At 42.9% G+C, this 25,479-nt stretch overlaps 1 protein-coding gene across 5 annotated transcripts; it reads left to right on the top strand.

The window, feature by feature from the left end:
- Positions 1–96: 96 nt before the first annotated feature.
- Positions 97–24,316, top strand: tmem150aa (transmembrane protein 150Aa). 5 transcript variants are annotated; one of them, XM_061817573.1, is made up of 9 exons: positions 97–311; positions 393–776; positions 5,581–5,772; positions 6,518–6,565; positions 6,687–6,773; positions 9,465–9,532; positions 19,230–19,357; positions 19,459–19,636; positions 23,023–24,316. In XM_061817573.1, the coding sequence occupies exons 3-9, from the start codon at positions 5,708–5,710 to the stop codon at positions 23,322–23,324; spliced, it is 876 nt and encodes a 291-aa protein (XP_061673557.1). In that variant the 5' UTR covers positions 97–311; positions 393–776; positions 5,581–5,707; the 3' UTR covers positions 23,325–24,316. The 5 variants fall into 5 exon arrangements, with proteins under 5 accessions (XP_061673557.1, XP_061673556.1, XP_061673560.1 ...); XM_061817572.1 differs by having other exon boundaries at positions 5,509–5,772; XM_061817576.1 differs by lacking the exon at positions 393–776.
- Positions 24,317–25,479: the final 1,163 nt, after the last annotated feature.

The following is a 25,479-nucleotide window of genomic DNA, read 5'->3' as shown; positions in this document are numbered from 1 at the left end:
AGTGGGTTGGGTCAAGGGAGGGCATCCGGCGTAAAAACTGTGCCAAACAAACTAGCGTTCATCTGTGAGGCCACGCGATGGCAACCCCTAACGGGCCAAGTCGAAAGAAACTTACTTATTTACTTACTAGGGATAATGTGTGTTTTTTTTCCCCCCGAGATTGGTTAGTGAACGTAAACTCGTTCGACCCGCCTCAGTCTTATTTTGAAAATGAAGAAACGGAAATTAGTTTTGTGGCACACTTGACGAGAGCGATTTTATAAAGGGAAGCCAAGGTTGTTGGTGTTCGCTGAGGGTCTTGAAAGTAGGCGGTAGGTCCAAATTGCTGAATTTACGACTCTTTCCATCGTTGCATCAGCATGCTTGCCCTCTACTTTATTTGTTCATGAAAGGAGACCAAGATGCGGGCGAGCGTTAAAGCGCACCCGGTGAAGTGCACCCGAGAGCGAGCTGCGTCGAAGCTAACGCGGCTAACCATTTGAGCAGACGGGACAACAACAACATTGGTCCATTTGACGAAGATGACTAGTGACTCTTCTGTGAGAGCCCCCTAGTCGGCTCCGAGTTGGGCCGTTGTGTTTATGCTGACCCCCAACTCAACACAAAAAAGCACATCATGCACACTTTGTCCTGCATTGCATGGATGTTGTCCTTTTCTTTTCCAAAGAGTGACAAAATGACCATGATGCTTGTTCATCACTTTGTCACTTGAAGGGGCGGGAAAAGGAGAAGAAACAGACCAGGAGTTCTTTTTGTGGTCGTCAACTGTAAATACTGTAAGAAAACACGAAATCCCTACCTAAAGTAAACGCAATGATCATATATGAATTGTATTTTTTTTTAAGGCAGACCTTATATTTTTTAATTATCATAAGGTTTGACACAGTCAGCCGTTTTAGGGCCCATCACTGAGTTTAAAAGCAAAAACTATAACTGATCACCAATGTGATCACAAGCTAGAGCAACGCGTTTAATTATTATACTTGTTCATCTACTGTACTGTATCCTGAGTAACTTGAAAATATTCTCATCAGGTCATACCAACATGACAAAAATAATGGGTGGTAACTAATTCAATTACTTTGTTATTCACACACGCCAAAATTTTAGAGCATGATTTTACAGAATGGCAGCATGTTTATATTCAAACGTTCGTGCTTGCCCTTGCATGCTAGGCCACATCACGTTTTTTAGGCTGGTTGTGAGCCGGTTCGTATTAAAAATAACGTAAACACACCTCAAGCAATCATCGAAAAAAACATCTTCATCAGTGACCACCACCAAACATTTTTCCCCATTTTGTTCTGTTTTATTTTTTAACAAAATTAATGCATAACCTATTGTTGTTGTTATAGCCGCGATAATGAGTGTATCTGTCGCATTTGAGTAAACAAGATAAAAGACCAGTGATCGTAAAAGACGGGAAGAGATGGTTTTGGAATGCAACATTTTATTGCAGTAGTTGTATTATGTACAATATACAATGCTGTACAAAGTATTGGCTGGAAACCCGTTCAGGGTTTACCCCACCTCCTGCCCTGAGATAGCTAAGATAAACTCCAGCAGTCCCGCCACCTTTGTGAGGATAAGCAGCTCAGAAAATGGATAAATGGATAGTCTGACATAGTATAATTGTGAAAGACCTAATGTGTCTTTTAGTCTGATCCCGCCATTAAGTGTTGTCTGTCTCACGTGTTTTTTTTTTTTTTTAACATATTTAATTACGGCAGCACGGTGGTCAGCTTTTAAAGCATTGGCCTCACAGTTCTGAGGACCCGGGTTCAATCCCCGCCCCGCCTGTGTGGAGTTTGCGTGTTCTCCCTGTGCCTGCGTGGTTTTTCTCCGGGCACTCCGGTTTCCTCCCACATCCCAAAAAACATGCAAGATTAATTGGACACTCTAAATTACCCCTCGGAGTCATCGTGAGTGCGACTGTTGTGTGTCTCCATGTGGCCTGCGATTGGTTGGCAAAGAGTGCAGGGTGTACCCTGCCTCCTGCCTGTTGACAGCTGGAATAGGCTCCAGCACGCTCCACAACCCTCATGCGGATGAGCGGCAAAAGAAAATGGATAGAAATTTAATTACTTTATTGGTGGTCAGTTATTTACAGTACTTTGTCAAAAGTCACACCACAAGCCTAAACAATAGATTTTGGATTCAAATGAAATGTAAACAAGCAGGGTTTGCACGCGGCCCTAAAAGTCCATAAAACCCCCAAAATTTTCAAAGGTGCATTTAGGGGCTCCTGAAAGTCTTTAAAAATCCGCGAAAACCGGTCAAGCCCCTAAAAAGGCCTTAAATTAAAAAAAATCAAAGGGAGAACCTCTACCGCCAAAAAAATTATCTTTTATTTGAAAAAAAATAGCAATCCGTCTGGCGTCCAAAACAGCCGGAAATTGTCAACGGAAGTCACAGTGTTGACGACTTGTCGCCATCTTGTCGATATTCCATTGTTTGTTTCGGTGAGTAGGCATTTCACTTCATCTTCGTTACGACGTAGCGTAGTTCTTTCATCGATCCAACTTGTATCATGGGGAAGTGCATTTTTCAATATGCTTGGGTTGAAAGTAAGGAGTTCGGGAGCTGGGTTCGTCGAGATCCAAAAGATCGGCACGTTTTACTGCCATCTGTGCAAGCAGAGTTACCAGCTTGAAAAGATGGGCGTCAAAGCGCTGGAGTCGCACCGGAAAAACAGGAGACACGCTGATTTGGCGAAGACTCTCTCATCTTCCGTTGGTATGAATCTGTTTCTAAAATATCAAGATAGTGAAGAATCAACTTCAGGCAGTGGTACGAGCAGTGCATGCCCACCTACAGTTGTCCAGTCATTGACTTCAACCAGCCGAAAGTCAGGCTTTATGAACGTAGTTCAATACACGAAGACGGACTCGTTAAAGGCAGAGATCGTGTGGACTTTAAAAGTGATCTGCAGCCATTACAGTTACAAATCTTGTGAAAATAATTCGTAAGTGTTTGCAGTCATGTTCCCAGACAGTGACTTTGCTAAAAACTACCACTGTGAGTAAAGGAAGACTTCGTACCTGGCTCCATTTGGCATCGCTGCCCACTATTCATCTCTACTGCCTCAAAGCCAAAAAAGCCAGAATAGAGACTGACATATCTACGCTTATTGAGAAGGCAGAAGAAAAGAGGAATCTGAGGTTTATCACCGAGGCCAATGCACTCAGAGGCAGAGCAAAGGACAAGAAAGCCACTTTGGCACCTCTGCAGCAACAAATAGAGGAGGCAGTGGGTAGGCTCAAGGAGCGAGACTCGTCGGGGTGCTGAGACAGACATCGGTAGAAGACATTTTTGTATATAGTTGCAATTGTAGTTAGAATCTGTTTTTCTGTAGACTGTTATGTGAAGACGTTGACAATGGTCACATCAATGAGAACTACCACAAGGGGCGACAGGTGATCACTGTCACAGGTACTGAGGTACTGGAACATTTGATGAACCAAGAACGGTTGATGGCACCCATTGGGTGAGTCTTTTTTCCTTCATATCAATGAGAACTACCACAAGGGGCGATAGGTGATCACTGTCACAAGTACTGAGGTACTGGAACATTTAATGAACCAAGAACGGTTGATGGCACCCATTGGGTGAGTTTTTTTTCCTTACTCTTGATTTCCCACGATGGCCCTACATTTTTCCGTGTCGGCCCTAAATTTTTCGTGTCAGCCCCTAAGAATGCCCCTTAAAAGGCCTTTAATTTTTTTGGGTCAGACTGAGTATGAACCCCGACAGGAGCGACACAGTCTACATAGTATCTTTTGCGAACTTGATCGGACTGGCGAATTATAAAAGTCAATTTACTTTGTGAGTATTCTGTAAGTGTTAATTATTCACGTATCAATATTTGTATTATTGGGAAAGACTTGCAGGGAGGTTTCTGCATAAACACCCATTTTCTTTTGCCATTTACTAACTACAAAGGGAGAACATAAATGAAAGAATCTGGGTTGGCCACTAAAAGTTCTGACTTACTGTACCTACTATGGTGTTTGCTGTCATTGAATCCATCCATCCATTTTCCCTAAACCTTATCCTCACCAGGGTCGTAGGTATGCTGACTAATGCTGGCCGGTCTGTCTGGTTATTGTACTCTTTTACTACAAAGCTACGCTGTTATGACATATGCAGAATGTGGCTTGGCATTGTCTTTAGGAAATGAGCAGGGATATCCCTGAAACACAATGATTGGATGGCAGTTTATCGTACTCCAAAACCTGAACTGTATGAACCTTGCCATGCCATGGGCAGTAACATACTCTCAAACCATCACAGATACTGGCTTTTGAACTTTGTGCCGATAGAATTAGAATCAGAATCAGTTTTAATGGCCAAGTGTGTAAAACACACAAGGAATTTTTCTCCGCCATTTGGTGCTGCCCTGATACGACATTCAGAACAAAGAACAGGGAACAACAAAATAGCAACAGGAACAAAGAACAAGAGACATTTCTGTTTATTGGAACTATTATAAGACGTGCAAGATGTAAAAATATATATAGATAAGTGTGTTAACAATGTCAGTTGTGCAAAGGGAGCAGTTTAAAGTGACAAATCCTGCGGTCTACAAAATATATATATATAAAAAAAATATATATATGTATGTTTATATTTATATGCATCCATCCATTTTCTTAGCCGCTTATCCTCAAAAGGGTCGCAGGGAGTGCTGGAACCTATCCCAGCTGTCAACGGGCAGGAGGCGGGGTACATCCTGAACTGGTCACCAGCCAATCGCAGGGCGCATCGAGACAGATAACAGTCACACCCACAATCACATCTCAGGGTAATTTAGAGTGTCCAATTGATGTTGCATGTTTTTGGGATGTGGGAGGAAACAGGAGTGCCCGGAGAAAACCCACGCAGGCACGGGGAGAACATGCAAACTCCACACAGGCGGGTCCGGGATTGAACCTGGATCTCAGAACTGTGAGGCCAACGCTTTACGTAATGTTCATGATTTCCCCCAAAATTTCAGTGTGGACTAGTCACTTTTCCCCTTTGCGTCAGTCCATCTTAGATGATCACTGGTCCCAGAGAAGCAGCGGTCCTTTCTACGTGTTTTTAAAAAATGCGCAGTTACAGTTTGAGCTCAGGTTTTTTGAACTGTATTAACTAACAATGGTTTCATGAATTGTTCCTGAACCCATGTAGCAGTATCTTTTACATAATGTTACCTACCTGTTTTCAAAAGTCCTGTTTTTTGGTTATTGAGACTTCCATATAGGGAGACTCTAACATGGACTAAGTATAAAAGTGTCAATTTTATTTCAGAATAAACCTTGGTTGGTGTCACATAAAGGCCCCTCAAAGATGAGAATAGTCAATTTGGATTTTCAGAGCGATATTATTTTAATTGATGTTGATTATTGTGGTTGTAGTGCTAGTATTGGAAGGTATTGCACCGTAATGAGAACTGTGGGAATGTTTTGATGACATAAGTCAATGAGGGTGTAAAAGCACTTTCCCGTTTCTTGTGTCATGTTGAAGTGGGTTGCAGCTTTCCGGGAGCAGAACTGGCTCCTTTTGTCCTCTCGTATCCCCCTCCCCCCCTCCCTGTAGTCCCCTGTGTGTGAGTGACCCACGATCCCCCCCGACCCGACCTGATCGCCTGTGTGGGGCCACCGCTCCTTCTTGAATCCGCCCTGTCACCCCATGCTTGGGACAAAGCCAGCTCACTGCCAGCCCAATGACTGCCTGGATCATCCTGCCGGTCAGCCTGTCTGCCTTCTCCATCACAGGAATATGGATAGTGTGAGTGGTCCATGCAGGCCTCAAAACCTGAGCACGTGTCCTGTGACAACACTTGTGACTGTAATGCTGAAGTAGCCCTTATCATTGCCTTCACTGTTTTATGTTTGGAGTAACAATACCAGACAACGCAGGCCTTCATTGAACTGCTCTAAGAAATGTATTACATGCAGAGAATATATGGATTAAAGTGTTCAAAAGATACACATCTTCATAGACTTTCCCGGATAGGCATTTCTTTTAAGTGGTGTTGTAATGATGCATATTCATTGGTAAACTTAGTTATCAAAAATAATAATTGAGGCAAAATTCTTCTCTCTTCTCTAAGGTGGCGAATTAACCTGAATGAAAAGTAATAATTCCAACAGTAATTGAACATGTCTTCTTGTGATGGATGAAGACATGTTATTACAACACTGTACAAGCAAGTTCATTGTGCACCGTTTTTAAACCTCGAAATGTGATACCGTATGTCAGTACCCTATGGACTGATGACCCGCTGTAAATGATTACCAACGTAACTAATAGCAACAGCTGTAGGGTAAATCAGACCATCTCGTGATTGAGGCCAGCGCTGCACATTGTGTACAAAGAACATTACTAACCCAAATCATCATTTTAATTTACTACTCATTTCAAAAAGTTGAGAGCAGTTCTCTATTTCAACTTAAAATATTATGTGTCCCTTTACAACAATATTCCATATACACTTGTGACGATAGCTGACATTGTGTTGTTTACTTTCCAGGTATGCCATGGCTGTAATGAATCACCATGTTTGCCCCGTAGAGAACTGGTGAGTGATTTTTATTTCAATTGAAAAAAAGTGGCTTCAAAGTGGCTCATCACTGTCTATTAAACACAAAAAAAGGGTGATTCAGTATGAGCTGTCCTGATTTAGGTGTGTCATGCTGCAGGTCCTACAATGTAACGTGCATAGAAGAGCTGCTCCGACCAGGCTTTCCCAAAACCTGTTGCACCATCCAGGACATTCCCCTCATCAGGTATTCTTTTCTACCTTCCTTATTTTCTTGAATTCCTGCACAATGCGTGAGTATGATGACTGAGTGACATCATCAATTCACATTATGTATAACTTATTCTGGTCATCAGAAAAGTGTAAAAAGGCATCGCAAGCCTCAGGGGTTTATCGAGACAATTACAATATTCCATAAAATAACCAAAATCCCCTTTCACACTGCTCTTTTTTTTTCCCCCCTTTTTGTGGCCAGTTTTGCCTGATGGTCAAGCAGATCTTGATAGGTCAAAAATGGGTATGCCCTTTTATGCCAGAACAGTTTTACTGTGTCACAGTAGACATTTAATATGCTGCTGATCTTTCACTGTATTCTGATGGATATTTATTGAGAATTGCAGTCATTCAGTCAAACAGAACAAAGGGGGGTGACACAAGAAACATAAAGGAAAAGTTAACTAAAGAAAAAGTACGAGCTGTAAACAGGATCAATAAAGCATTTTATAAAGTACAGTACATTAACACAGTGGCTTCGAGTGTTGTATGGGTCAGTAGTGGCACACCCTGTGACGCAAGGACGGGACAATGTAGGTAGGACAGGACAGGGACAGGATAGAGGTCATGAACCTGCCTGTGCAACTGAAATGTGGTGGGAGTGGCTATGTCAATTATAAACATCTATAGGACCAGATTATAAGTGAGGTGGTACCCAAGAAATTGCCATCGTTCTAAATTTTTATTCACAATGACTGAGTGGCTCCACACCCAGCAAATAAGTTCCAGAGGTGTGTGTCTGCAGACACATGCAAGAGAATTGACACCATTTTGCATGAAAAATAACTGCCGGTAGTGTACTATTATTTCTGTGCCTGCACCATGGGGGCTGAGGACCCCACCTCACACAATCAAGAGGCGGGGTTGGGCCCTGGAGTCCAAGTCCAAGGCCGTGTGATCCAGTGGCGTCCTGAAAACTGGCCACCTGGAGCGGGCCGCAGGGACCCAAAGCAACACCCCCCCTCCCTCAGCCCCCAGGAGAGCAAGACACCTCTCACCGACACGCTAGGCTCACAATACTGCCAGTCTCCACCCAGTCTAAAGCTGAGACAGGAGGCCGGATAGGGGCGCCCGACAAGGGAACAATAATGGACCAACCGGGAGTGCAGCTACAGGGCATTGGGGGGCACAGCAAGTAGCCATCCAGCCAGAGGAACCTGGGCCCTTGGGGGACCGCCATGACCCTTGTGAAAACCAACCACCCCCCTATGACTGCTAGGTGTCCTGTCACTTCAGCGGTACTACTAGAGGTGTAAAAGACTTAGGAAGGCGGCTGTGTGAAATGCAGTCGTTATACAGGATGTAATTAAGTCTCATCACTCTATGAGGGCCCACACAGTCTCGGCAGTGTCCTACATCGGTGGGTTCTGTGTGTTAAGGTCAAACTTATAAACAGGGTTCGCACGCGACCCTAAAAGTCCCTAAAAACCTCTAAATTTTCGAAGGTGCATTTAGCGGCTCCTGAAAGTCCTTAAAAATATGCAAAAACAGGTCAAGCCCCTAAAAAGGCTTTAAATTAAAAAAAATCAAAGGGAGGACCTCTACCGCCAAAATTCTCCCTAAAAAATTATTTTATTTAAAAAAAAAAAAATAGCGATCCGTCTGGCGTCCAAAACAGCCGGAAATTGTCAACGGAAGTCACCGTGTTGAAAACTTGTTGCCATCTTGTCGATATTCCATTGTTTTAAAATATCAAGATAGTGAAGAATCAACTTCAGACAGTGGTACTAGCAGTGCATTCGCACTTACAGTTGTCCAGTCATCGACTTCAACCAGCCGGAAGTCAGGCTTTATGAACGTAGTTCAATACGCGAAGACGGACTCGTTAAAGGCAGAGATCGTGTGGACTTTAAAAGTGATCTGCAACCATTACAGTTACAAATCTTGTGAAAATAATTTGAAAGTGTTTGCAGTCATGTTCCCAGACAGTGACATTGCTAAAAACTACCACTGTGGGGAAAGGAAGACTTCGTACCTGGCTACATTTGGCATCGCTGCCCACTTTTGATCTCCACTGCCTCTAAGCCAAAAAAGCCAGAATATAGACTGACATATCTACGCTTATTGAGAAGGCAGAAGAAAAGAGGAATCTGAGGTTTATCACCGAGGCCAATGCACTCAGAGGCAGAGCAAAGGACAAGAAAGCCACTTTGGCACCTCTGCAGCAACAAATAGAGGAGGCAGTGGGTAGGCTCAAGGAGCGAGACTCGTCGGGGTGCTGAGACAGACATCGGTAGAAGACATTTTTGTATATAGTTGCAATTGTAGTTAGAATCTGTTTTTCTGTAGACTGTTATGTGAAGACGTTGACAATGGTCATATCAATGAGAACTACCACAAGGGGCGACAGGTGACCACTGTCACAGGTACTGAGGTACTGGAACATTTGATGAACCAAGAACGGTTGATGGCACCATTGCGTGAGTCTTTTTTCCTTACTCTTGATTTCCCACGGTGGCCCTAAATTTTTCGTGTCGGCTCTAAATTTTTCTTGTCAGCCCCTAAGAATGCCCCTAAAAAGCCCTTAAATTTTTTGGGTCAGACTGAGTATGAACCCTGTATAAATCCCGATGAATTCGATTTGCCAATTTTACCGAAAGCAATTTCATAGTCCGTGTTTGTGAAGTGTTGTTTTTAACCCCTGTTTTATCTCCATCTTTTGCAGTAAATGTGGTTCTTACCCCCCTGAAAGCTGCCTGTTTAGCCTCATTGGCAACGTTGGAGCCTTCATGGGTAAGACCACCACTGAAATGAAGCAATCAGTGTGGGAGGTTGTTTGCTGCGGGTATGCATTGTAAATATGAAACTAGTTCTAGCCATTGCTTTGCTTGGCAAAAAAAACCCATCAAAAAGTATTTCCTCTGGTGTGCCTTTGAACAAATTTACCCCATTGGAACACGATGATGTCACATTCCACTTTAGTGTACAGTGTAGTAGAAATTTGGTGGGACTACATCGACCAGCTGCAATGTAATGATATTCAGTTCAAGAGCTGGCGTAAACATTCAATTTTTTTTAAAGATAATCATGACGTCGTCAGTTTTGATCGACACTGTCGAAAAGTTGATAATAATATGCTCAATGTTGTGGTTGCCATGGACAGTGTAGAAATCTACTGAATGAAAGTAGTAAGCTCTTCTTGATATATTCAACTCGACAGAGGTAACCAAAATGTTCGACGATGATGATCCAGGTTAATTCTTCACTGCTGCAAAGTACCACCACAATTACACATTATTACCTTTCACAGTGTGTCAAGCTAGATTTTATGTTGTAGCCCAAATCCAAAATGGATTGAATTAATTTCCCCCAAAAAATTCTACATACAACACCCCATAATGAAGTAAAAATTCCAATTACTAACTCTGAGAGTTTCTGTTGTGTTGTGCTCCCATAATAGTAGGTCAGCACATCTGCAAACAAAAGCTACAATAGTTTGATTTAAGAGGATTTGTCCCATATACTTTGTAAAACAAGTGTTCAGCATTGCACTCATGACTGTTCTATTATTTCATTGCATGTCAATATCCGAAAACGTTTATGAATTTTTAAGAAAATCAGAATCTGTAGTACAAAAAGTTGACGTGATAGAGGAAAAACTGAGATGTTTTAGATTCTGCATCCAAAACTAGTACCCTATATATCCTATAAGTCGTGTTTTTTTTTCATGGTTTGGTGGGGGGTGCAACTTATACTCTGGAGCGACTTATGTGTGAAATTATTAACACATGAATTCTTCTTCTTCTTCTTTTCCTTTCGGCTTGTCCCGTCATCTTTTGCCATCTTAGCCTATCCCCTGCATCTTCCTCTCTAACCCCAACTGCCCTCATGTCTTCCCTCACCACATCCATAAACCTTCTCTTTGGTCTTCCTCTCGCTCTTTTGCCTGGGAGCTCCATCCTCAGCATCCTTCTACCAATATACTCACTCTCTCTCCTCTGAACATGTCCAAACCATCGAAGTCTGCTCTCTCGAATCTTGTCTCCAAAACATCCAAACTTGGCTGTCCCTCTAATGAGCTCATTTCTAATCCTATCCAACCTGGTCACTCCGAGCGAAAACCTCAACATCTTCATTTCTGCCACCTCCAGTTCTGCTTCCTGTTTTTTTCTACAGAGCCACCGTCTCTTATCCGTACATCATGGCCGGCCTCACCACTGTTTTGTAAACTTTCCCCTTCATCGTAGCAGAGACTCTTCTGTCACATAACACACCAGACACCTTTCGCCAGCTGTTCCAACCTGCTTGGACCCGTTTCTTCACTTCCTTACCACACTCACCATTGCTCTGGATTGTTGACCCTAAATATTTGAAGTCGTCCACCCTCGCTATCTCTTCTCCCTGTAGCCTTACTCTTCCCCCTCCACTTTTCTCATTCACGCACGTATATTCTGTTTTACTTCGGCTAATCTTCATTCCTCTCCTTTCCAATGCATGTCTCCATCTTTCCAATTGTTCCACTGCATGCTCCCTGCTTTCACTGCATATCACAATATCATCTGCGAACATCATGGTCCAAGGGGATTCCAGTCTAACCTCATCTGTCAGCCTATCCATTACCACTGCAAACAGGAAGGGGCTCAGAGCTGATCCCTGATGCAGTCCCACCTCCACCTTAAATTCCTCTGTCACACCTAAGGCACACCTCACCGCTGTTCTGCTCCCTTCGTATATGTCCTGTACTATTTTAACATACTTCTCTGCCACACCAGACTTACGCATACAGTACCACAGTTCCTCTCTTGGTACTCTGTCATAGGCTTTCTCTATATCCACAAAGACCCAATGTAGCTCCTTCTGACCTCTGTACTTTTCCACTAGCATCCTCAAGGCAAATAATGCATCTGTGGTACTCTTTCTAGGCATTAAACCATACTGTTGCTCGCAGATACTTACTTCTGTCCTGAGTCTAGCCTCCACTAATCTTTCCCATAACTTCATTGTGTGGCTCATCAACTTTATTCCTCTATAGTTCCCACAGCTCTGAACATCCCCTTTGTTCTTAAAAATGGGAACTAGAACACTTTTCCTCCATTCTTCAGGCATATTTACGCCCGGCAGTATTCTGTTGAATAAGTTGGTCAAAAACTCTACAGCCATCTCTCCAAATTGCTTCCATACCTCTACCGGTATGTCATCAGGACCAACTGCCTTTCCATTTTTCATCCTTTGTAGTGCCTTTCTGACTTCCCCCTTAGTAATCATTGCCACTTCCTGGTCCTTCACACTTGCCTCTTGAACTCTTCCTTCTCTCTCATTTTCTTCATTCATCAACTTCTCAAAGTATTCTTTCCATCTATTTAGCACACTACTGGCACCAGTCAACACATTTCCATCTCTATCCTTAATCACCCTTACCTGCTGCACATCCTTCCCATCTCTATCCCTCTGTCTGGCCAACCTGTAGAGATCCTTTTCTCCTTCTTTCGTGTCCAACCTGGTGTACATGTCTTCATATGCCTCTTGTTTAGCCTTTGCCACCTCAACCTTTGCCCTACGTCGCATCTTGATGTACTCCTTTCGCCTCTCCTCAGTCCTCTCAGTATCCCACTTCTTCTTCGCTAATCTCTTTCCTTGTACGACTCCTTGTATTTTGGGGTTCCACCACCAAGTCTCCTTCTCCCATTTCCTACAAAAAGACACACCAAGTACTCTCCTGCCTGTCTCTCTGATTACCTTGGCCGTCGTTGTCCAGTCTTCCGGGAGCTTCTGCTGTCCATCGAGAGCCTGTCTTACCTCTTTCCGAAAGGCCGCACAACATTCTTCCTTTCTCAGCTTCCACCACATGGTTCTCTGCTCTTCCTTTGTCTTCTTAATCTTCCTACCCACCACCAGAGTCATCCTACACACTACCATCCTATGCTGTCGAGCTACACTCTCCCCTACCACTACTTTACAGTCAGTAAACTCCTTCAGATTACATCGTCTGCACAAAATATAATCCACCTGCGTGCTTCTACCTCCGCTCTTGTAAATCACTATATGTTCCTCCCTCTTCTGGAAATAACTGTTCAATACAGCCATCTCCATCCTTTTTGCAAAGTCCACCACCATCTGTCCCTCAAAGTTCCTTTCCTGGATGCCGTACTTACCCATCACTTCTTCATCGCCCCTGTTTCCTTTACCAATATGTCCATTACAATCTGAACCAATCATAACTCTCTCGCTGTCTGGGATGCTCAGAACTACTTCATCTAGTTCCTTCCAGAATTTCTCTTTCAACTCTAAGTCACATCCTACCTGTGGGGCATAGCCGCTAACCACATTATACATAACACCTTCAATTTCAAATTTTAGTCTCATCACTCGATCTCATACTCTTTTCACCTCCAAGACATTCTTAGCCAGCTCTTCCTTTAAAATAACCCCTACTCCATTTCTGTTCCCATCTACTCCGTGGTAGAATTTAAACCCTGCTCCTAAACGTCTTGTCTTACTACCTTTCCACCTGCTCTCTTGGATGCACAGAATATCAAACCCTTCTCCTAATCATCATGTCAACCAACTCCTGAGCTTTTCCTGTCATAGTCCCAACATTCAAAGTCCCTACACTCAGTTGTAGGCTCTGTGCATTCCTCTTTTTCTTTTGACGATGGATCCGGTTTCCTCCTCTTCTTTGTCTTCGACCCACAGTAGCTGAATTTCCACCGACGCCCTGCAGGTTAGCAGTGCCGGGGTCGGGCGTTGTTAACCCGGGCCACGACCGATCCGGTATGGGATTCTTTAGATGAACGCTCATATTTGTTTGGCACAGTTTTTACGCCGGATTCCCTTCCTGACGCAACCCTCTGCATTTATCCGGGCTTGGGACCGGCCTACAGATTGCACTGGTTTGTGCCCCCATAGGGCTGCATTTATTAACACATGAATTACCGGTATATTTTTTCACATGTTATTTTCACACTAAACCGCAAAAGGGCGCCCTCGGCCTGTATTGATAATTTCAACATTGGTGGTAACTTTTAAAGTGTATGGAATGTCTATAGTTTCTAACGCAAATTATCTTACCTAGACGAAAATAAATGTTCAACTGTTCCATAAAATGCATATCCTGTTTGATGTTTTTACCGAAAAATATAAGTGTTTATGACTTAAAGTCCGCGAACTCTGACCTAGTTTCTCTTGCCTGCAAAACAACTCATTTCATAGGCGGACCGATGTCACAAAATCTGGGAGGAGCTGTTTTGGAACGACAATAACATGGGAGCGTTTTGTATTCATGCCAAAGAAAAACCGATCCGTTTCGGAAATTCCTCAGTGATTGTAAGCTAAAAGCAGTCCGTAAAAATGATTTATTATAATTTTTATTTTATTACTATTATTATTAAAACTGTGCCAAACAAATATGAGCGTTCATCTGAGATGACAGGCTGTGGCGACCCCTAACGGGACAAGCCGAAAGAAAGCAGCATTATATTATTATATTATTACATATTTATGAAAATGTACCAACTTAAGACTACATTATCGGCTTCTGTGTGTTTTGGTGCAATAATAAGCATTTTACGCAAAGTAGTTGCCGTGGTTGTCGTCTACCAAATCACTAAATACACGGCGTTTGCATAATTTCAGCGAAAACTTCATCTATACATTCAGAATATCGAAGCCTTTACTATTTATCAGTTTATGACTAACAAAACCAAAAAAGAACCTCACAAATGCTTCCCAATTGATATTTCCAACACTAGGCATATCCTCCATGATGGGTCTGACTGCTGTGTCGGCTTCTTCATCGTCAGCTACTTCGTCTGAATTTGAACGTGTGTGCTGTCTAACTTGCTCAAAGTGATAACCTTTAACGCCTTCATAAAGCTCGTATTCTTCACCATCTTTGTGGGACCCTTCAGAATAATGTTCATCGCTCAAATTATCGGAAAATTCATCGGCGTTCTTACAGTGTATTCCTACAGGATCCATGTTGCTGTCACAACATCCTACGTCACGCCCCTAATCGAGTGTTTCCGTTTCGTTTACGTCTTTTTCCGGTGAATCCAGCAATGTGTGATCATTTGTTGCAAATAATCAAAAAACAAAAATGTTTCCTTCATCACGGATTTAAGATTCGTATTTAGCATAGAAACTGTATAATATTAGCAAAAAGGTGCATTGCGGTCCTTCCATTCCCTTTATAAACAAGAAGGGCTTAACAAAAATGGTACCGAAAAGAAAATCATATTCTGCAGATTACAAGCTGCAAGCAGTAAAATATGCAGCCGAAAACAGTAATCGAGCAGCAGGAAGAAAGTTTGGAGTTAGCGAGAAACTTGTAAGGGCCTGGCAAAAAGCTGAGGTTACTCATACTGAAATGAAGATCACAAAAAAAAAAAAAAACAATTGTGGACTAAAAGCTAGGTGGCCACAGCTCGAGGAACGAGTTTGTACATGGGTGCTTGAACCACGTGCTGCCAGGAGAGGCTCCTCAATAGGGCAGTTGCGTCTCCAAGCCCAAGTATTTGCCAGGGAGATCAATATAAATGACTTTGAAGGAGGACCCTCTTGGTGTTATCGCTTCATGGAATGGAATCGCCTCTCTATCAAAGCAAGGACAACGATGTCCCAAAAACTGCCAGAAGACTTCCAAGTCGAGGCCGACACTTTCCGTGATTTCATTGAGGAGCATTTAAGTGAGCACAATGTGGCACCGGATCACATTATTAACATGGACAAGGTCCCCCTCACGTTTGACATTCCCATGGGCCGAAGTGTTGCCGAGAAAGGGCGAAAGATTGCGAATATAGTAAGACATAGAAAAGGAAGCTGCGCGTCGTCTACCGCTGGAGTTGGCAGGCTTGTTTAGAAGTAACACCAAGGATGAAGATTTCATTGGATTTTAGTTACCGGGTATTTGGAGTGACACGGATTGGTTTTGGTTAGGGTTAGACTTCATAGTATGTTATTTATGCTATAGTTATCGGAATAACTCTTATGTTATATTAACATACCAGGCACGTTCTCAGTTGTGTCATGTAACGTAAGCATACCGTTCAGCCTGTTGTTGCCTCTGTTCTGTTTTTATTTTAAATTGTTCATCATTTAAATTTTAAATGACATGTCTGTTCTTGGTGTTGGATTTTATCAAATATATTTCCTCCAAAAATGCGACTTATACTCCAGTGCGATTTATATTAATTTTTTTCCTTCTTTATTATGCATTTTATGGCTGGTGCGACTTGTACTCCGAGCAACTTATTGTCCGGAAAATACGGTAGTTAAAAACACAAATCAACAAAAATAGGGTTCCTGAATGTAATCATTCTGCTTTAGGTTCATACCAAGCTAGACACACTTGATATTCAAAAGAGGTACATCATTCCCAATCCACTTTGTTATATTGTGAAATTTAAATTTCTCTTATGCGCATGCAAAAATGTATGTGACTGTCATCCATTTTTATGTGTATGTGCTCTATGTGTGCTCCCATATCAGCGTCTAGAGCCGTAGAAGGGCTTGAAATAGCCAAAGCTCTCTAAATCAATAATGAATGCAGTTTCCTTTCACTACCCCTTGCCTGGTCCTTCACACACCCTCCATGGCTTTCCTCCATTACACCCGTCATGCTGGATCACTATTTTTTCCCTCCTCTGCTCTTCATTCTTGGAACACTGGTGCCCTTTTCCCTGAAACACATTCCTTCGTAAATTTAGATATTAAATGTTCAACAATGTGACATAAAAGAGCTGCCAAACTGCATGGCACCGCTGGTCTGTTGTGCTAAAAATAAAAAGGGGAATAATAAGAGAAACATGGAAACCAAAATACTGACCACTAATCAGCATGATGAGATATGGAAACTTGGGGTGATACAAGAGTACCTTTGACATTTGAGAATAAAAAGACAAGAACTGACAGAAACTAGGGAACTCAATACAAGGAGAGACAACAAGGACAAGACACGAGTGGCTGGAGGGAGTTCATTGGTCGACGCAAGGTAGAGGTTTTGCAAGTAGAAGTTGACATCACTAAATGAGCATACAAGACATGTAAAACATAGAACGCAGGAAAACATAAAAGAAAATAACCCAAACCAAAACACAGACCATGATAGGACCTCCCCACCTCCCCACAAAGTTCCTCAAAGGTTACAACTTTAAAAAAAAGAAAGCCGTCCGCGCACACATCAAAAAATGTTGCTGCACGGAAAAAGTCGCAGTTTATCATAAGAGATGAGCTCCACCATAGAGGGACCATAGAAAAGAAGTGTACTGTAAAATTAAATTAAACAACGTATATGGAAACAGTAAATTGTCCTCCCACACCATATACCATTTTGTCTAGTCTGCTATCTTATTGCTAACATTTAATGCAAAGTACCCTTGACAGACTAGCAGAAATTAGTGTGCATGTTAAAGTTATTATTAATGGTCAAACAACTGCCAGTTAAACACACGTGGAGCAGCAAGACATACAAAAAGAACGTAGAACAATACCCGCTGGCATATATTCTCTTTCTGTAAATTTGGGCTTGCCTGTAAATTGTCATGTACCCCCCAAAATATCGCAGGGGTGTGAACAAAGAACTATAATATGGTGAGGGAATACTGTTGTTGATAAAAAGCTTTCTTAGTCCTCCAATGTGTTTCACAGCATGGCTCAGGTAATGTAAGATGGTTAACCAGATGGTTGTGCATTCGATCTCCAGTTCCCATGCAGCCTTGCTGAAGTATACTTGAACAAGATACCTCCCGCCCACTCTTTGAATGAGCTGTTACTTTCCCATCACAATGCTGTATTCCATTAATTGTTGTGAGTGGTTGTTTGAGGAGTGCTTTGAGTGCCTTGCTGGAATTAATTGCCATGTATTAGTGTCAATTAAGGGTTGACTTCAGGTTTTTCGCAGTCGATACAAAGGTGGTGATAGTCAAGTCGACTGATAGACGACGTCCTTGTTTTTTTGCTCAACTCATTCACCACTGTCAATGTAATAAAAATCACTATGCACTCAAACCTTCTCCACTCCTAAATTGTATGGCTGCTTTGTTCAAGACACACTTCAACCTCATTCACATTCATCCTATCATATTCATTTGCAGTTCAGCTACTGTCAGAATTTATATACCCCAAACAACAATTACTGGAACACAACAGGATCACTACTTGTGACAGTATATAGGAATAGGATAAGGCTTTAAACAACAAAGAAGGAGGCAATGGTTTTCAACAATGTGTTTCAGCAAACCTTCATTTTGGTTTTTGTGGAAGAGCTACGTAAAATCAGACTTTCCTTGGCATTCCCTGAATGTATCAGCGGTTGGTCATAGCTGGCGCACAGAGCAGACACATGCAACCTGCAAGTGATTTAAAGGGGAAATCCACTGGCTTGCATTAACAATGTATCCAATAGGTCATGTAATATGTACTCTATTTTGACAATGTGATGTTGAATCCTATCTCATTTAATAGTGTTTTGAGAATATTTTTTGGGAATTGGGAATTTTCAGGGGGGCTGCCATTTTCGCGAGTCACATGACCTACGTGCGCAGATGTGACGTGTACCATGCCGCAACAAAGGCTTGATTAGATGGGACACCATTTATGCCCAGCACTGATTTCTCGGATTTATCCTCATCTGATAAAGAAATAGCAGTATCGGTTGATCGGGAAGACGGAGGAATACTTCCATACACAGCCGTGAGCGGCACAGCTGTGAGCGGTTCCGCTGCTAGGTTGATCGGAAAGACGGAGGAATTAAACACAGACAGCATGTCTCTGCTCTACGTTGCCCAGAATGTGTGGGTGGACGGTGTTTGTAATTATGAGTGTACCCATTTAAGAGCCAAAGGGGGGCGGAGTCACGTAAACTAGTAGGAGACCGTAGGCTTCCTGTTAAAAAAAAAAAAGGGTCAGCCTGTGGTTCACTGGTCTGGATTAGTTTTCATGTGTGCTGAGAATGTCTGTGTGTTTCTACTCGTAACAAATTTTACACGTGCCATTTTTCGTGCTCGACTGTGCAGATTTGCGAGTGCGATGGCGCGCGGGTGCTATCCCCCCCGTCAAATCACAGTGACTGCTATTAGAATATGCAAACCACTCATCGGCAAAATGGCCAGATTGGATTTTGCAAAGTGGTCCAAAGTCTCAAAACCTTTGGAACAAAGTTTTCTGGATCAATTAAACCAAGGTGAACTACTGTTGGAAAGGCTAAAATCTGGATAAAGAAATGATCTGATTACGATCTTAAACACACAAGGTCATCATATCTAAAACATACTGCCAACACAATTAAAGACTTCATTAGGGGAAAAAGTGGAAAGTAAAAGCCTGGCCAAGTCAATCGCCGGACCTTAGCCAGCACTTTACCAATGTAATGGAGGAAGAAAATGCATTTTTTGTCAATCTCAAGAAAATACTGTACAAAATTATTATTGTATTAGATTCATCTTTGAGAAATGATGCGTGCTTTTGTTTTAATGTAAATGTGTATTGTCTGCAGTGGTGATGGTGTGCCTTCTGCGCTACGCTCAGGTGATCGAGCACAGCCACAGATGTTGGGTCAACACCAGCGCTCTGGTGTCGGGCTGCACCAATGCAGTGGGTTTGGTCATGGTAGGCAACTTCCAGGTAAACTGACTGGTTGTTCACTTTTATTACGCTATACTTCCTCATTTGTGTGCTAAAGTGGAGCATGCACACTCTTCTGATTGTCTTCATCTGTCTGACAGGTCGACCATGCCAAGTCTCTTCACTATGTGGGCGCCGGCGTGGCCTTTCCAGCAGGCCTGCTCTTTGTGTGCTTGCAGTGCGTGCTCACCTATCGGGTGGCTGTCACCGCCCTTGACTACTGGATGGCCCACTTCCGTGTGGCTCTAGCACTCGGAGCCATGGTCTCCCTCGTACTCAGTATCCTTTTCTTGTACTGACCTCTTGGTGGTGTTGGCATGGCTGTAAAAGTATTTAAATAGACATACAAAGGTTTACATTTTGTGAATTGAGAGATGTTTACATTTTGTTGTCTATTCCTGGACTGAATCACAAGTTTTTATTGATTTTAAAATAACATGAAAAAATACATTACATACATTTTAAGTATTTATTGATCTTCCAAAACTCAACTTCAAAGGTAACTTAAAAGAACAACAAGAAAATACATTTATAAAAAGTAAACCAATTGTTAAACAAATTCAAGAAAAATACATAAATTTTCTGAGCGTCTTATCCTCAGTAGGATCAGTGGCGTTCTGGAGCCTGTCCCAGCTATCTTCGGGGAGGAGGTGGGATATAGAAACAAGAAACAAACAGTCATTTGCACTCACAATCACAGCTATGGCGAGTGCACATCTGTTTTTGACCAATACTAGCCTCTCTTACTTATCTGAGTGGCTTCCGCACTACTTGCACAATTGATATTGTTCCAGATTATTGCATGACTGGTCACTTTAAAGGTCAAGTGTCATGCCTATAAACATTCTAAAATAAATATTGTGATGAAAAATACATATAACATTATTCAATTTGATGTTTATACGAAAAAAATAATTATGAACGAAGAGTGCGTCATCCATGTGCAAAGTTGCGGAAGTCTTATTCGACATTAAAGTGGTCGACATGTTGGCTGCATCTTCTGCCCGTGACGTCACACTGGGACATTCACTATTGAAGTCACGCTGTGCCACCTACTATGGGAGACTAACAACAGAAATATTCGGATTTTTCCGACGCCCCTCTTGACACGGAAGCTCTTTTTGAAGAAGAGAACGTGAAGTGATCGGGGCGATATTATCTTATCGTTTCGAGCCATGTTTAGATGATATGCGGATCACGGCCAAACCGCAAGCGATGACGGCGTGGTCAAACTGCCTTCCCGTCTGATCATACTCCGCGGCAGTGATAAACAACACCGCCCGCGAGCAACGATGACGGTGCGGCCAAACCATCTCGCAGTCCGATCCACCCCCGCGGCGGTGATAAACAACGCCGCCTGCGAGCAACGACGACAGCGCGGCCAAACCGCCTCCCAGTCCGATCCACCTCCACGGCGGTGATAAACAACGCCGCCTGCGAGCAACGACGACAGTGCAGCCAAACCGCCTTCTTGTCCGATCCACCTCCGCGACAGTGATAAACAACACTGCCCGCAAGCAACGTTGACGGAGCGGCCAAACCATCTCGCAGTCCGATCCACCCCCGCGGCGTTGATAAACAACACCGCCTGGGAGTGACGGCGACAGCGCGGCCAAACCGCCTCCCCGTCCGATCCAACTCCACAGCGGTGATAAACAACACCGCCCGCGAGCGACGACGACGCAGCCATGCCACCTCCCAGTCCGATCCACCTCAATGGCGGTGATAAACAACGCCGCCTGCGAGCAACGACGACAGCGCGGTCAAACCGCCTCCCCGTCCGATCCACCTCCGCGGCGGTGATAAACGGTGCCACCCGCGATCAACGATGACGCCGCAGCCAAACTGCCTCCCAGTCCAATCCACCTCCGCGGCGGTGATAAACAACGCCACCCGCGAGGGACGATGACGCCGCGGCCAAACTGCATCCCTATGCGATCCACCTCCGCAGCTGAGATGAGCCACTGCGGCCCGGTGCCGTGACAAGCCACCTTGGCGGTGCTGGGTCCGCCAATCACGGCTTCGGCCGGGGTGGCACATCGACACATTAAGCACCCCTGGTGTACGGATTACGTCCCCCCAACTATTGTTTTTTTATAGCTCTATACACACCTACCTGTCATTTGGAACCCATGAAGCTCTCGTCCTTTGCACCTGTGGAATCCATTTTTCATGAAAAACCGGGTCTTTTGGAAAAATATAAAGATCGAATCCATCCTCCCGAGTGTTTAGAGCAATATCCAGCAATACAACATGGCGGTATTTTGGCTAACATGAAGAAACAAAGAGCTACCTTCCCGCAGGTAAAACTAATAGAAACATACAAGCCCAAATGAGTGCGCTACTTCCCTGTACATCACTTCCTGGTTCTTCTCGAAAACAAATCCCTCAAAAGGATTTTCATGGCGGGAGTTACAAAAAGCCACATACGTTAAAATCATGTTTTGAGTGAAAAAACGGATGGGTCCATACCGGCTGCTGTTTTTTCATTAATAACATACTAAAGATCATGCATTTCATGACAGTGGACCTTTAAAGGACATACATTCCTGAAAGTCTTGGCGCCCTTTGCACAATGGTCATTGCGCTGGACTTTTGCTCTATTAGGCACTCTGTTCTAAATGCCTAATACTATGCACAATCTCTTCTTTCTCTCTCCCCCCCCCCCCCCCCCCACACACACACACACAAAAGTTCCGTAATTGCCAGATTACAAGCAGGCATTATTGCTCCGTGACAGCTACAGGAATGTCTTTATGTCTCAATAGATTTGTCTTGTTTCTTGTTGTCATGTACAGTGAAGAAAATAAGTATTTGAACACCCTGCTATATTGCAGGTTCTGCCACTTACAAATCATGGAGTGGTCTGAAATTTTCATCATCGGTGCATGTCCACTGTGAGAGAGATAATCTAAAAAGAAAATTCCAGAAATCACAATGCATGATTTTTTTTTTTAAATTTATTTGTGAGGTACAGGTGCAAATAAGTCTTCAAACAGCTGTCTATCAGCTAGAATTGTGAACCTCAAAGACCCGTTAGTCCGCCTTTAAAAGTCCACCTCCACTCTATGTATTATCCTGAGTCAGATGCACCTTATTGAGGTGGTTAGCTGCAAAAAGACACCTGTTCACCCCATACAATCAATAAGACTCAAACTTGTAACATGTTCAAGATGGGCCTTGACATGTTCCGGTTAAGAGAATGGATGGATAGTTTTGAAATCAAAATCCCGTAAAAAATGTTTGTTCAACTACATTCTGAATCAATTTTATTTTAAAAGGGGGGGGTGATAACAACTAATGCTTGCAATATCTCTATTTTTAAAAGCAAAGACAATTTTTAATTTTTGTATTTTAGCAAGAAACAAAGTTGATACATGTCATGGGTGACATAAATGATTCGGTGGGCCAGATCTGGCCCCGGCCCACCAGTTTGAGAACTGGGCCCTCTTGTGTGAATGTAGCCAAAGAGACATTCAGCTCCTGGGAAGAAATTGCCCAAGAATTCGTCCCACTCCATCAAGGACTGTGGTCCACTTGTATGTTTGCAACATATAATTGTTTGTTCCTCAGGACATGATTGACTGCGCCTATCACAGGTACACTTTTGTTTTCGGAACAGCATAGAAACTCAAGCTCCTTGCTCCTTAACATCCTTCTCTCAGGCGGCATCTTCTTTGTGCACGAGAGCTTCACGCTGCAGCACGCCGCAGCCATCTGCGAGTGGGTCTTCACCGTAGACATCCTAGTTTTCTACGGCACCTTCACCTACGAGTTTGGCACGGTCACTGGCGAGACCATGATGGCCGGATTGCAGCAGTGTCTCCAGCATGGCTCGGGGGTGATCTTGGGCCCCAGGGGGTGTGATTCGGCACTCAGCGGGGCCACAAAGGGTCTCAAGTCGCCTGGGGGAAGCAGCACGTCCACGCATCTCAACTGTACTCCTGAGAGTATAGCCATGTTGTAGCCTTGCACGGAGGACCTCCGTGGACTCCTCACACATCGAAAGATGACAAGCATGCCGAGAGAGACTAGTTTGGTTTTTATGGCCGAAAGAACCCCAACCCTCCAACAAGGTGCAAGTTAGCTTGAGCGGTGAGCAGTGTCAGTCTGCTGTCCTCAAGTGATGTTCTTACAAGAATTTAAGGAAATCATATGAAAAGTCAAGCACAAAACGGTGGTACTCTGACTTACAAATGATTGAAATACATTAACCCCTCATTTATCAAGGGGGTAAGGTTCTGGACCGCCCCCACAGTAGGTGAAATCTGCAAAGTAGTGACCACATATATGTATTTTTTATTATTTAGATTTTAAACCTAGCACACACACACACACACATTAATGTTCTCCACACTCCTAATAACTTCCAGCATACTATTATAAACACTTTCTGCACTCACAAAAAAGATTTCAACTCACCTAACAACTCTTACAGTAGTACTGTACACTATGTACTACTAATACCTTGTGATGTGTCCGTTTGTTTTTCCTGTTTTAGGTAAGCAAGTGTTTTATTTTACCAAAAAAAGCATACACTCAAAACCTGCCATATAGCGAAGTACATGCTGTGAATATGGAAAGAAAAATCCACAAACGACTGAATATGCAAGAGGTCAACCTATTTATATACTGTAGAAGACAGTAAAATGTACTATGAGCTGGGTACCACTTTACTAGGTTAGACCACGACTATTAGGACTAACACAAGTCCTGTATGGAATACAAAATCCGGAATCATGCAGTACAGCCGAAGCCACAAATTGGTTTTGGTTTAATTTATTCAACAAAGTAACACAACATGTTCTTTATCAAATTTGTACCTTTACTACCAATTCAGTGCATGACTTTTTGTATGGCGTCTTGCTAAATTCTGCAAAAAGGCTTTTGTAGTGATGCTATAAAAATGTGTCAGCGTTGTTTGATCACTGAATGTTTCCAATATAGTTTCTGATTTGATTTTTGGTTATGTTTTTCTTTGTTTTATAGTTGTTATAGTCTATTTTGTGGACCCTTTTGGATGAACTATACCTTTCGGTATATACAGTAGATCGTTAAGGTAGAGAGTTGGGCTGCCTTGATTTTTTTTTTTCCTTTTTTTTGGCTGCTGTGGCCTTGTTTTAAATTATCCCATACATTGGATTTCAGCACGACTGGCACCTTTAAAATAAGAGAATATGAATTGTGTAGTATACAAAGAGAATTCTGAATGTCGACAATAGGAAACAACCTTCTTATCCCATCTATCTTAAATTACACCGAATTGCAGCAAGTCAAGAGTCAAGTTGGCTTTCATTTTCTGAGCTGAAATTATTTCCGGGGGGGACGACGAACCATTGAATTACCCTTTGTAAACAGCCTTATATGGTGCAACTAATAGAGAATCCGTTGAGAGACAATTCAAGATCTACAGTTAGAGCAAATAACCTCTTTGGACTGTTTATGGCCACCAATGAATCAAAGAGGACTTTTTAAACCAGTAACATATCAGAAGAAGTTAGTCTTGATTACTGCACACGTCAACATCCTTATTTAGTTTGAAAATATTGAATATTTCCAGGCGGCACAGTGGCCGTCTGCCTCACGGTTCTGAGGACCAAGGTTGAAATCCCGACCCTGCTTGTGTGGAGTTTACATGTTCTCCCCGTGCTTGTGTAGGTTTTCCTCCGGGCACTCCTGTTTCCTCCCACATTCCAAAAACATGCAACATTAATTGGACACTCTATATTGTCCCTATGTGTTAATGTGAGTGAAACTGTTGTCTGTCTCCATGTGCCCTGCTCTTGGTTGGCAACCAGTTCCAAGTGTACCCCGCCTCCTGCTCGATGACAGCTGGGATTGGCTCCAGTGCTTTTGTGACCCTTATGAGGATAAGCGGCTCCCAAAACGTATGTTTGATTATTTCCATCCAGGGTTGCTTTCATTAGTATTGTATTGATGACAGATAATGGTCACCGTTGAACCACTTTTACCACTTAGAGGTAATAAGTGTCGTTTTCAAGTATGTTATCTCGTCGAGGAAGGACAGATACATTCATGGAGAATATTCAGGTAGTTGCCCGACATCATTTTTTGACTTCCCCAAGGTTCAAACAGGAATCAGGAGGTAGGGGAATGATTAA

Source organism: Syngnathoides biaculeatus, chromosome 4 (assembly GCF_019802595.1).
Source record: "Syngnathoides biaculeatus isolate LvHL_M chromosome 4, ASM1980259v1, whole genome shotgun sequence".
In the NCBI taxonomy this organism is placed as follows: Eukaryota; Metazoa; Chordata; class Actinopteri; order Syngnathiformes; family Syngnathidae; genus Syngnathoides; species Syngnathoides biaculeatus.
Note: the sequence above shows the minus strand (reverse complement) of the source record. Positions and strands in the feature narration are given on the sequence as shown.